At 42.5% G+C, this 14,503-nt stretch overlaps 1 protein-coding gene across 2 annotated transcripts in view; it reads right to left on the bottom strand.

Moving 5' to 3' along the window:
* LOC126473562 (nuclear pore complex protein Nup98-Nup96) overlaps nucleotides 1-14,503 on the bottom strand; it is a 145,779-nt gene that overhangs the window by 67,960 nt on the left and 63,316 nt on the right. For both annotated transcript variants that reach the window (XM_050100698.1, XM_050100696.1), the window contains one exon: nucleotides 615-789. In XM_050100698.1, coding sequence (XP_049956655.1) covers nucleotides 615-789 — 175 coding nt within the window. The remainder of the gene's footprint in view (nucleotides 1-614; nucleotides 790-14,503) is intronic.

Consider the following 14,503-nt stretch of genomic DNA (forward strand, 5'->3'; position numbering starts at 1 on the left):
CCTCCCACCTAATTGTAATAGTACTTGCAGTGGATCCTGATGCAGTTTGGAATTCCTGTGTGATGATCTGGATACATGTCTGCCTATTACACATTATGATCCTCCTCAACTGACAGCGGTCTCTGTCACTCAACAGACGAGGTCAGCCTGTACGCTTTTGTGCTGTACGTGTGTGGAAATCGCTCATACAGATGTATGACCCAAGTGACACCCAATCACCTAACCATGTTCGAAGTCCGTTGAGTTCCGCGGAGTGCCCCATTCTGCTCTCTCACAATGTCTAATGGCTACTAAGGTCGCTGATATGGAGTACCTGGCAGTGCAATACACCTAATATGAAAAGCATATGTTTTTGGGGGTATCTGGATACTTTTGATCACATAGTTTATATTTAACATACTTACACACACATTTCCCTTTAACATTATTCTGGGACAGAAGCTAATACTTTTTATTTCTACACAATTTCTTCAGTTGCATCAAACAGATCTTCAGCATATCGGGAAAAAAGTTGCACTTGGCATTTCAGTGGCTGTGTTAAAGATCTTTCATATTTTGACAAATACAGGAGTCAACTAACCCGTGAATTAGAAGTAACTCACAATGCTACTTACTTTGTATTGTTGGCACCACCAAGCAGAGGATTAGACAATGCTGATCCAAGTCCAATGCCAGTGTTGCTGCCAAAACCAGAAGATCCAAATGTGCCTGTGCCAGAACCAAACAGACCTGTCGGTTTGGTTGACTGTCCAAATAGAGACTGTCCCGTCCCAAGACCTAGACCAGTACCTGCAACACAAAAATTATACACATCTCTCAAATCCTAAACAAGAGCAGCCAAATTTCTTATAAACAACTGGAATGTAATGATATTATGAAAAGGATAGTTGCTACACACCATATAGTGGAGATGCAAAGTCGCAGATAGGCACAACAAAAAGACTATCGCAATACGAGCTTTCGGCCAACAAGGCAACACACAAAAGGCCTTTGCCGAACACCCCCCCCCCCCCCCCACACACACACACACACACACACACACACAGACAGAGAGAGAGAGGTGTGTGTGTGTGTGTGTGTGTGTGTGTGTGTGTGTGTGTGTGTGTGTTTCATATTATTTTATATTGTTATATTTGCTAGGTAAAAAAATTTATTACTGTTTAGAACTACCTGGTAAGCTTGAGGAGAAGAAAACTGGCTTATTTGTGATGTTAAATTACTGTTTATTTAATTATGAATGATGCATGTTTCACCTAATTCGGCAATCTTCAGACTGGCCTACATTAAAATACAAACCCTACCTTGGGACTGGATGAAATTAGCAAAATTAAAAATTGCAGTTCCAGATAGATGTTGATATCAGTGATGGAACACCAGCAAAAATAAATTGCCCACATTATGTGCAATAAAATTAGGTTAGGCATGTATACGCTCCTGTCATGTATTAAAAGCATAGCATATGATAATCTTAAAATGAATGATGAATGGCGTGAATTTAAGAAAGGGCAAGAATTGCAATTGGTCATTTCCATGAAAGTTATAGTCCATAAAATGAAGGAGGGGAAAAAAAACATGGAAAGTGATGTGAAGTAATTACCACACAATGTGGTCCAGGGAGGATCAGATCCATACAATCGGTCAAAGAGTAAACATGCCAGAAGCATTATTCTAAATCCTGCGACAACATACACAAAACATGAAGTGTTATTTTTAAGAATATTATTTAGATACTTTTGTAAATAACTAACAACATCACATTGAAACAGTGTCTGGAGAATGTATGTTATTCACAGCAAGAGTTTACATAGTAAAAATGTTTTTAAAGCTGAAATACAGTAAGCTAAAATTATGTAAAGCTAACTAAGGGCATAAAGTCATTGGGAATTTCTTATCAAAAAACAGAAAATAGATAAAAACAGAAGATAAATACTAAATGCAAATGGTCTGTACGTCTAATGACAGTGCCGATGCACAGGCACATAAATTAAAATCCTGAATAAAGTTATGCTAAAAACAAACTACAGTATTTAAATGCCAGATAATTGGCAATATAAAGACAGGAGCACACAGATCTAGATATAGATTCATCCGGACGACTTGTAGTGCTGATACGGAGGCTCACAAATTAAATCCTGGTTTACGCTGAAATGGTATAAGAGGCACTAGAGGAAGACACATATAAAACAAAAGATTGACAGGACTTGCATAGTACAATATGAGAGAATGGATACTAGTCAAATACGTATAAGGGTAATTTTTATGGAACTGACAATGGATGAACACTGAGTAAGCTAACAACGCTGCTTTGGGGCAATTAGTGTTTCTCTGCTGGTACAGGACAATACTATCGGATAACGTGGCATCATAAATTTTGTTCCACATTATTAAGCAAGGATCTTACAGCATCAAAAGACACTTTGTTTGTACTAAAAAGCCGATCATTTAGGAGACATTTGTTTGTTCCTCCTGCATGCTTTACGATCTTTTTCCTTGAGCATATTAAGTTTATGTAGGATTTTCAAATTCTGTAGAACTGGAGTGTGGTGAGTAGTTGTTTTTAAATGATAGACGAATGCTGAATTATGTTTTACTTGGCCTCCTTTATTTAGCAAGTGCTCTTGAAATCAGGCCTTAAAAGTCCAGCCAGTTTAGCCAATATACACAACATTACATTTACCAAACTCAAGCAAATATGCACCAAATCTGAAGTATCTGTCTCTTTTCAGCTGCTGATTCCACAAATATTTGGCCTCAATGATAGTATCTGCTGAGAAGAGTATCCATGTGTTTCTCTCATGAAATAATTTGGCTGTATCATACGAAAAATTCCCCAAATATGGCAAACATATGTAGTTTGCATCCATTATTGAAGAATCTGGCAGGGATCTTGTATGGACTTTGGACATTTTAGCTTCATAAATCTTTGTTACACCAAAGCTACTATAGCCATTTTTCATGGCTATGTATTTAAGATACTCCTGTTCAGTGGTGATGGCTGCTCACTCAGTGGTATCTCAAACATTCTAGCTACACTGAAGTGCCAAAGAAACTGGTATAGGCTTGTGTATTCAAATACGGATATATGGTGCTGCAGTCAGCAACGCCTTTGTAAGACAACAACTGTCTGGCACAGTTGGTAGATCCATTATTGCTGCTACAATGGCGGTTTATCAAGATTTAAGCAAGTCTGAATGTGGTGTCATAGTCAGCGGACGAGTAATGGGACACAGCATCTCAGAGATAGCAATGAAATGTGGATTTTTCAGTATGACCATTTCACAAATGTACCGTGAATATCAGGAATCCGGTAAAACATCAAATCTCTGAAATTGCTCTGGCCAGAAAAAGATATTGCAAGAACGGGACCAATGACAACTGAAGAGAATTGTTCAATGTGACAGAAGCACTACCCTTCCACAAACTGCTACAGATTTCAATGATGGGCCATCAACAAGTGTCAGTATGTGAACCATTCAACAAAATACCATTGACATGAGCTTTCGGAGCTGAAGGCCCACTTGTGTACCCGTGATGACTGCATGACACAAAGCTTTATACCTTGCCTGAGCCCATCAACACTGACATTGGACTAGTGATGACTGGAAACAGGTTGCCTGGTTGGACGAATATCATTTCAAATTGTATCGAGCGGATGGACGTGTACAGGTATGGAGTAAACCTCATCAATCCAAGGACCCTGCATGTCAGCAGGGGACTGTCCAAGCTGGTGGAGGCTCTGTAATGGTATGGGGTGTGTGCAGTTGGAGTGATATGTGATCCCTGATAAGTCTGAATATGACTCTGCCAGGTGAAATGTAAGCACCCTGTCTGATCACCTGCATCCACTCATGTCCATTATGCATTCTGATGGACTTGGGCAATTCCAGCAGAGCAATGCAACACCCAACAAATCCAGAACTGCTACAGAGGGGCTCCAGGAACACATCTCTGGGTTTCGCTACAGGGTTCATGGTGTCAATTCCCTCCAGCACTTCAGGCATTAGTTGAGACCGTGACACGTCATGTTGCAGCACCTCTGCATGCCCGTGGCAGTCCTACACGATATTAGGCAAGTGTACCAGTTTCTTTGGCTCTTCAGTGAATCACACATTTAAAAAAGCTAAGTTTGTACTGCTTGATGCTACAAGATACTTGCTTAATAATGTGTGCACAAAAGCAGCATTGTTAGCTTACTCAGTGTTCATCCATTCTCACTTCCATTTGATTAGTTCTGCCACTTACTTGACTAGTTCTCATTCTCTCATACTGCACTATGCAAGTCCTGTCAATCTTATGTTCTGCATATGTCAGGACCCTAGCATCAATTATACACGTCTGGCCTCTAGCACCAATTACACTATTTCAGAGTAATCCAGGATTAATTCTGTGTGCCTGTTTATCAGCGCTACAAGACAGCCCCATGAATCTATATCTAAATCTATGTGCGCATTTAAATAGTTTTATTCATGGACTAGTTTCTATGGTGTGTGCCCTTCCATACACAATTCTAACTGTACTGTGTACCCATTCTAACTGTACTTTGTATCCATTCTTCTGCTGTTTTGATAGAAAAAGCATTCATGATATAAATGTCCCTAGGCTACATCTCTCAATTTCATTAATTTATTATATAGTAGTTTGTTTTTACCATAACTTTATGAAAGATTTTAAATTGCGTGCCCTTGTTTCAGCACTATAATTTAACACATTTAACATAAGGACCAGCTTCTATACTATATGACCATTTGCACCTAGTATTTATCTTCTGTTTTTATCTAGTGTCTGTTTTTTGGTGAGAAATTCCCAATGACTATGTCCTTAGTTACCTTCACATAATTTTAACTTACTGTATTTCCACTTTTACACATGTTTACAAATAAAATTCTTGCTGTAAATAACGTATGTTCTCCAAACTCTTTATTTCAACATGATGTGGCTAGTTATTAGTAAAAATTTGTAAATAGTTTTCTTAAAAATAACACTTCATAACTCACAGTGAGCTAACACTATCCCGTATTTACTCGAATCTAAGCCGCACTTTTTTTCCGGATTTTGTAATCCAAAAAACCGCCTGCGGCTTAGAATCGATTACAAAGCAAGCGGAAGTTCTGAAAAATGTTGGTGGGTGCCGCCACAACTAACTTCTGCCGTCGAATATATGTAGCGCTACACAGGCATGCTTTGTAGGCACAAAGATAAATACTGGCACCAAATCGTCTGCTTCACTAAATAAATTAAGAAAAATGTGGAAGATGAGCTTTTTTCTCCACCCCGAGTTTCGACCACTGCATTTTCATACATTATCTAACGAAGTAAATACAAATTCCGTATTGTTCATCTTCGAATGTAGCAGCATTTCAATGTACTACGAAAATCCGACAGCAACTTGCAAGACTGTTTGGGATGTTTGTCAATATGGCCAACTCTACTTGTCAATATGGCCAACTCTACATTCTGAATTTTTTCCTACCTGTGAGAAGATATGGTTGCTAATAGGAACTTTTATGAATTGTGAATCACATGTAGTATTCTCTTCACCATAAGAATAATACAAATATAAACATTTTGCCATGTATTGTTTCGTGTTTGCTGCTATCTCAGTTAAATCCTGTCTGCCTAATAAACTACGAAACTAGAGTGACACAACAGCAAACGCGGAAGAATATACATATCATGTCATGTTTATATTCATATTGTTCTTATGCCTAATAGTGATACAGTCAGAAATGAAGCACGACAACTGACTAGATTATGAAATCTAAAATGACTAATTTCTGTGCAGAATGTAATGTACTAAAAGACACGTCTGCAAAGATTTTCAAACGGAGAAAAATTTTCGCTAAACTCTCGTTCAGAACATCTTCTATCATATGCAGTCTATTATTTGGTTCTTGTTGTTCATTATCAAAGAAAGCAGAAGTGTAAGTAACAACAAATAACAGTCTCTTGCCATTGCTTCGCTAATGAGACGATTCCTCTCTTTCTTTTTTCTTTTAAGCGGCAGTAGCGCGCACAAAAGCAAGCCATGCCGCGAGCGGTGACAGGCCGTAAACACGCACTATCAGAATGCAACAAACAATGCATGACATAGTACAGTAATGAATTTTCAGCTTAGAGTGACGTAAACACCTATAACAAAGAAAACGGCGCTTATCAGATGAAGAAAAATAAGCAATCAATTCAAACCAGACGAAGCACGTGAAAAAGGAAGGGTATCCGTATAAATACGGACTGAGCGCCTGACGCATAGCAACGGCTACCTGGTAAAGCTTAACTGCTAAGCTTACGACTCGAACCAAACTACTGTAGCTGTATCGTCATTCATTCGACCTAAATTGTGTCTCATATTACAATGGACCAACTTTGTTTCGATTTGGAGATGCGGCCTAAAACTTTTCTCTCCCCTCGAATTTCGAGTCTCAAATTTCAGGTGCAGCTTAGATTCGGGAAATTTTTTTTCCCTTCATTTAGAGTCTCATTTTTCTGGTGCGGCTTAGATTCAAGGGGAGCTCAGATTCGAGTAAATACGGTACTGTGGTCAAAGCACACTCACCACAGGCCTGAAGTGCCTTGACATTCAGTATTGTGTATGTGGTCACAGGATGTAAAACGATGCTTCCAGCATGTTTACCATCTGACAGACTGTACAGGCCTTCACTCCGCGCACCACAATTTCATGAGAATCACCAGCTGCTGTTTTTGCCTCTTTTTAAATTCATTCTGTTTATGTCAAGGTTATGTTATGCTTTTAATACATGACAGGATCATATATTTGCCTCAATCAACTTTCTTGCACATGATGAGGGCAATTTTTTGCAGGTGTTTTATCATTGATATACTTAGTTATCAACATTTGTCAGTAGTCCTATTTTTAATTTTTCTAACTGCATCCAATCTCAAGGTAGGGTCAAGCCTTTCTAATTCGATTTTTTTTTTAAATGTAAGCCAATCTGAAGATGTCTTGAATTAGGCGAAGCACATATCATTGGTGATTAAATAAACCGTAATTTCAACACAACCTAGACTGTTTTCTCCTCCTCACTGTACATATTGGTTGCTACAGCATCATGCCATGGAGTGGAAAACCTTTTACTTGGTAGGCCTGACTTAAGACTCGTTTTCAGATTTCCTGATAGGTAGAACACCTTTCACATAGGGTAAACCCTGCTACACGGAGCAGAGCTTCTATCTGCCACTGCCATTCTCACACTTTTATTTTCCTTTGCAGCTCCTTGGTCACGAGCATAAGGAATAATAACCCATCCCCAAGCAAAGAAATCAGACCAACAATATGTTTTCTTCAACTTTCTCCTAATCTTTGCAATCAAATAAAGATTTAGTTCTGTTATTAAATATTGTGTTCCACCTGTAGAGCTGAATATTGAGCATTGTGTGCAAAAATAGTATTTAGTGATTTCTGGTCTACCTCAGGTATCAGTATGTGCCTTCTACAAGGAAGGAACTTTTAATATTTGAGCTCAACACAAATTTAAATTAAGCTACAAGTACAAATAATAGTATTCTGATCCCATTTTGCACCACTCCCCATTTCCCTTCTCTGAAAGTGACAAGGGGAACACGCATAACATTTATTGTTCTTCTTCCCAGCCTTTATCCCACATCTTCACAGGATCAAATGTGTACCCTATCTGTTTAGTGTCTACTGCTCTACATGTGAGTGTGAGAAAGTTTTCAAAATGTTAGCGTATCGTGCAACTGAGGACCCCCTGATATTCACTTAGTCAGATGTGTGAAACCGCTTAAAAACCACATCCAGGCTGGCCAGCACATTGGCCTCCTTCGTTAATCTGCCAAGCTGATTCAATTGTGATCAGCACACCTCCACAAACCCACAGGATTAATGTGAATATGATGCACTTCTTACCCAAAATGAAAATGTTTAGTAAGGGTCCTCCACCTAAAACCTACCATCAAAAGACCCCATTAACAATGCCAGAACAACATCCACGGCAGCAATGCTGTTACTAAGCAAACAGCTTCACTACATGGTAACAATAGTTGAAAGACAAATGTTGGGCCAATGCTACTGATTGTGCTGCACTTTCAATGCCTGATTAATAGCACTTAAATTATTATAATTTAATTACAATATCATAAAAAGGATATGTTGCTACTCAGCATATAGTGGAGATGTTGAGTCACAGACGGGACAACAAAGAGACTATGCAAGTTTTCAGCCAGATTCACGCAAACACACACACACACACACACACACACACACACACATGGCCACTGTCTATGACTGCCAAGGCCAGACTGCGAGCAACTGCGCATGATGGGAGACGCAATCTGACTGGTGGGAGCAAGGAGAAGGCTGAGGCAGGAAGAGGCAGAGAGATCAGAGTACAGATGGTGGATGGTGGAGTGTTGTTTGTGGGAGCAAACAGGGACTAGGCTGAGACAGGGTAGGGCAGCTAGGTGCAATCAGGAGGTTAGACAGAGGGCGGGGTGGCGGTAAAAAAGGAGAGAAGTAAAACGACTGTGGGTGAGCTTGTGGAATAGAAGGCTGTGCAGTGGGAACAGGGAAGGAAATTGGTGAGTGAAGGACAATGACTAATGAAGGTTATTACCAGGAAGGTTATAGAAAGTAGAATAAATTGCAAGGAGGGTTCCCACCTGCACAATTCAGAACTGCTGGTGTTGGTAGGAAGAATCCAGATGGCACAGGATGTGAAGCAATGATTAAAATGAAGAATGTGATGGGCAGCATGCTCAGCAACTGTGTGGTCCAGGTGCTTCTTGCGCCACAGTTTGTCGATGGCCATTCACGCAGGCAGACAGCTTGCTGATTGTTTGTTATGCCCACACAGAACAAAGCACAGTGGCTGCACCTTAGCTTGTAGATCACATGTATGGTTTCACAGATAGCCCTGCCTTTGCTGGGATAGGTGACACTTGTGACTGGACTGGAGTAGGTGGTGGTGGTGGTGGTGGTGGTGGTGGTGGTGGTGGTGGTAGCATTGATGGGACAGGTCTTGCATCTACGTCTATTACAGCAATATGAGCCATGAGGCCAGGGGTTGGGAGCAAGTGTTGTGTAGGGACGGATGAAGATATTGTGTAGGTTCGGTGAGTGGCGGAATACCACTACCCACCATCCTTCCCCCCCTCCCCCATAGTGGTATTTTGCCGCCCACTGGGCATACACAATATCCTCATCCATCCCTAAAACCCTTGCTCCCAACCCCTTGCCTCATGGCTCATAGCACTGTAATAGACCTAGATGCAGGACTGGTCCCATAGATCCTACCACCACCATCTGCTCCAGTCTGGTCACAAGTGTCATCCATCCCATCAAAGGCAGGGCTACCAGTGAAATCAGTCACGTGTCTACAAGCTAAGCTGCAACCACTGTGCTTTGTTCTGTATGAGCATGACACCCAGGAAGCTGTCTGTCCACATGAATGACCATTGACAAATTGTAGCCAAGACACAACCGGACCACCCAGTTGCTAAGCCCATCACAACGTTCTTCAGTCTAATAACTGCTTCACTGACTGTGCCATTTGTATCCTTCCTACCAACACCAACCTTTCTGAACTGCACAGGTGGGAACTCTCCCTGCAATTTATGCTACTTTCTCTTAACTCTCCTGGCCTCAACTTTTGTTAGTCATACTCCTTCACCCACCTATTCCTGCTCCCACTCCACAGCCTTCTGTTCCATAAACACACCCACAGTCTTTTTACTTCTCTCCTTTACCACCGCCACCCTGCCCTCCGCCTAACCTACTGATTGCACCTAGCTGCAATACCCTCTTAACTTAGTCCCCAAATGCTCCCACAAACAGCACTCTACCATCTCTCACCCATACTCTGCTCTCCCTCTTCCTACCTGCCCCAGCCGCCTCCTTACTGTCACTGCTCCAGATTGCTTCTCCCAGCATGTACAGTTGCTTGCAGTCTCGCCTCAACAGCCAGAGACAGTGGTCATGTATCTGTGAGCTGTGTTTGCGTGAATGTGTGGGTGTATGTTGTCTCTTTCTAAAGAAGGTCTTCTGGCTGAAACTTTGTGTGTTTAATAGTATTTTTGTTGTGCCTGTCTGCGACTCAACATCTCTGTTATATGGTGAGTATGAATCTACTGTTTTCCTAATGTGATTATTCTATACTGGATTTTTCATTATTAAGGTCCTGATTTTTCAAACTGTAATAAATTTAGTCAAGGCAACAGGTGTAAGTGATGGGATGAGGCCATATGGGATGTGTGTGTGTGTGTGTGTGTGGGGGGGGGGGGGGGGGGGGGCACCTTTACACAACAAACGAAAACAAGGAGATACGTTTCATGCTCATAGCACAGTCAGTTTCATGTGTGGTGCTGGCCACTCATGTCTCTACATCTACATACATACTCCACCAGCCCCAATATGGTATATGACAGAGGGTGCCTTTTACAACTATAAGGGGCATTCAAAATGAAACGAGCTGGCGTCTGGACTGCACAAACCAGTGACAGGAGGGTAATATCATTGCCTGTGTAATGATGTGTGGTTCCGACCAGATTGTGGAAGTTCATAGCCCGTCACAAGAGGGCACACGTGCACGTCATGTGACTAGAGAGCTAGCAGTCGGCTAGCAGGTCGGTTTCGCGTGTGATCCGCAGGCCTAGAAGTACTGGGGGTAGGGCAGCAGACCATTTGGAAGAATGGCATGTAATGGCAGCTTGAAATGTGGAGTGGAATTGCTCCACCATGCCATTAGCTGCAGGAAGGTAGATGGTGGCATAGTGGAAGCTGGAGCCACGGCTGGCTGTCACAGATCGGAAGAGAGCCGAGGGAAACTGGCACCCATGATCTGTGGCGATGTCACAGGGGCATCCAAAGCAGGACACCCAGGTCCGTCTGAAGGCTGCCGCCACAGTTTCGATTGAAGTGTCAGGCATTTGAAACCCTACCTTGGGATCAAAGACGATTTGCTTCATAAATAAGACACAATGTCCTCAGAGAATGTTCATTATCACAGATCAGAAATAGAAAAGGCTAACATGATTTTAGTAAATTGCAGGAGCATCCGAGAAAAGGTCCCAGAATTAGCATCGCTTACAGAAGTTTGTAATGCAGTAATGGCTGTAATGGCTGAAGGGTTGAAACCAGATGTTAATGAAAAATCCTAAGTTCAGATTGGAATACTTATTATAATGATGGGTTAGTCACCAATAGTAGTGGCGTGCTTATTGGAGAAAGAATTCGATAAAATCTAGTGACGTTATCACGGATTCCAATTGTGAATTAATCTGGGTGAAGTCAAAGTATCAAAGATAGGTCAAAAATAGTAATCTGATGCATTTATAGACTGCCTGGGTCAGGAGCTCTTGTGGTAATGGGCTTCAGACGGAATTTGCAGAATACTGTTAATAGTTTTCCTGATCACGATGTTGTAATAGAGGAGGACTTCAACTTGCCAGGTATATATCAGAAGTATCATGCTATCAAAACTGATGCCAGAGACAGGGATTTGTGTGACACTGTTCTGGATGTCTTGTCCGAAAATTACTGCACATGTGCAAGGAGAGGGTAGAAGGTTATCGCACCCGGGTCACGATGACAACGTACAGGAGGTCGATCAGTCGACAGATGTAAAAGTGATTCATGGAGTACCCCAAGGAAGTGCAATAGGAACATTAGTGCCCACAATATATATAAACAATTTAATAGAGTTGGTTGTTCTTTAAGGCTGTTCGCAGATGATGTGGTTGCCAGAAGATAATAACGATTTGCAGAATGACCTCCAGAGAATCAATGAATGGTGCAGGCTCTGGCAGTTGATCCTGAACGTAAATAAATTTAACATACTGTGCCTATATATGGGAAAAGAAATCCACTATTGTATAGCTACACTATTGATAACAAACTGTTGGAAACAGTATGTAACGTAAAATATCTACGAGTAACTGAAGTGGAATGACTGCATAAAAGTAATAGCAGGGAAAGCAGATGCCAGACTCAGATTCATAGGAAGAATCTTCAGGAACAGTAACTAATCCATGAAGGAAGTGGCTTATAAGGCGCTTGCCTGACCGATTCTTGAGTACTTTTATCTATCTGGGATCCCTAAGAGGTAAGACTGATAAGAGAGATAGGAAAGATCCAACAAAGAGTGGCGTGTTTCGTAACGGGATTGTTTAGCTGGTGGGAGAGTGTTATAGAAATGCCCAATTGGCACACATTACAAGAGAGGCACTGTGCAATATGGAGACATTTACTTTTGAAATTTCAAGAGAACACTTTCCAGGAGGCATCAGACAACATATTATTTCCCCCCCACATACATCTCGCTTAATGACCAAAACGAGAAAATTCAAGAAGTTGGAGCCAATACAGAGGCTTACCAACAATCATTTTTCCTTGCACTATTCGCTAGTAGAAAAGGGTTGCAAAGCTCCGTTATTGGTCCAAGGTATCCTCTGCCACACTCCATAAGGTGGCTTGCAGGGTATAATGTAGATGATACGAGTGGCCTCTGGCCAGTGCATAAATCTGTCGGTAATTGTCAGCAGGTATTGACATCCATTGGAGGAGGGTAGTGAACCAAAAATGTCAAAGTGTTCATGCCTGAGCCAGAGTTGTGGGGGTTGGAGTGAAGGTGGCCGAAGGGGCAAGAGAGTGATTGTGCTGTCCAACCTTGGAGCACTGCCACCAAACACAGGACTGGACCCAGTTTCTGCAATCACATTGAATGCCTGGCCAAACAAAGTGCTGTTTCATTAGGGTGGCGTTAGCATGGATGCTTAGGTGTGCATAGCCGCAGATGCAGTTAAATGCCGGTTTTCGGAAGACAGGAGGGAGAACGGGGTGGGGGCGATCATTGGAACCATCAGGTTGTGAAGGACATCACATCAGACCTTACGGTCAGAGCAGGGTAGAGATCTTAGCTGGAGATTGAGACCAAAGTTAGCATTCTGAAGGATGTGGACTATATCCGGATCACCCTCTTTAGCAGCAGCCAACACAATCTGCCACAATGTTATCGATGCCAGCAACACGCCGGATGGCAGTAGTCAATTGTGTAATCTATTCCTGTAGCTTAAGCTGTCGGGATGAGATCTGGTCTATCTTTCCTGCAAAAACCAGAGGCAAGGGTGCAGTCATCTGTAAAGGTCAGGAAGAAAGGACAACTCCATGGCACACAAGCAGCTCGCAATCATCTGCGCCCCAGTGGTGTCGTACATCTGATAGCTTGGATGAAAAGAAGGTAAGCAGTTGCCAGACATGCACGCATTGTTGCAGGATGGCTGTTTTGCTCAATGTCCTACAGGGTGACTGGGATTTGTGTGTAGGCTTTGGCATAATCAATCTTACTGAAGAGCAGGTTAGTGGGACAGGACACTGATCAGGGATGGTGCAGGCATTGAGTTTACAGTAATCGCTGCACGGGTGCCGAGAACCATCCTTCTTGGGGGTGAGGTGACGAGCTGGAGCCCAGGGGTTTTGGAAGGGCAAATATGTCGGCAATGACCAGCTCTTCGAACTCCTTTGTGATTTTGTGCTTGTGAGGGGGCTGGCACAGCAGAAAACCAGGGGCATAGGGGTAGCTGCGATGTAATGCAGAGTGCCATACTGAAAATTCCAGGGAGTGCTAGATGGCTGGATGATGAGCGGGAGTCCTGCAAGGAGCTGAGCATTTGGGCCTGAAAAGACCAGCTGTTTCACAGAAAAACACATGGCAGGATGTGTGCTGCAGCAAATGACCTACTGGAGGTGCCATCAACTAAACGATACTTCACTATGTCAGCCAGTAGACAGTAATAAACAAGGAAGTTGGCACCCAGAATAGGGTCAATAATTTCTGTAACCACGAAGGTCCACAGAAGTTTGCACTGAAAGCCTAAATCAAGCAAGCAGGTATTGCACCCCATAAGTAGGGATGGCCGAGTTGTTGGCAGCGGTGATGAGGAGAGAGGGGGAGGGGGAAATATGGATAAATCAAAGCTGATGTCAATGAGGTAGTGGACAGGGGAACTAGTATCATTCAAATCCCATATGAGTTGGCACTGTGAAGTGGTACAGAAACTGAACACACCTACTGGTAATGACTGTCAGGCTTTTGGTACCAGGAACACAAGAGTTCTGCAGTTGGTGGTATTCTTACCAAACCTCTGGTGGTACCAACAAGCCGTGCCTATTTCACAGTTGTCATCGGGGGTGCGGGGGTGTGGGGGGGGGGGGGGGGGGGCAGTTAGAAATGTGCCAGCAGGGGTGACTGTTTTCATATGGGTGAGGGTGGTCAGCACCTGGCGGCAGATGTGTGACGTGCAAGCGGGTGAAGCTGGTGGTAAGTGCTGCAATCTCAGAGCTCAAGCACAACAGAATCTGGTATAAGTTAGGGGCCTGCTTGCTGAGCATTGTGTTTCAGTGGTCAGCCGGGTCAAGCAGTTCTGTAGTGCTGATAGTCAGGCCTACAATATAATCTCTGCTGTGTGTTGCTGTGGATAGGAGGACTCAGCATGCCACATGGTAAAACTATGACTTGTCGGGGCACATGGC

Source organism: Schistocerca serialis, chromosome 4 (assembly GCF_023864345.2).
Source record: "Schistocerca serialis cubense isolate TAMUIC-IGC-003099 chromosome 4, iqSchSeri2.2, whole genome shotgun sequence".
Classification (NCBI taxonomy): Eukaryota; Metazoa; Arthropoda; class Insecta; order Orthoptera; family Acrididae; genus Schistocerca; species Schistocerca serialis.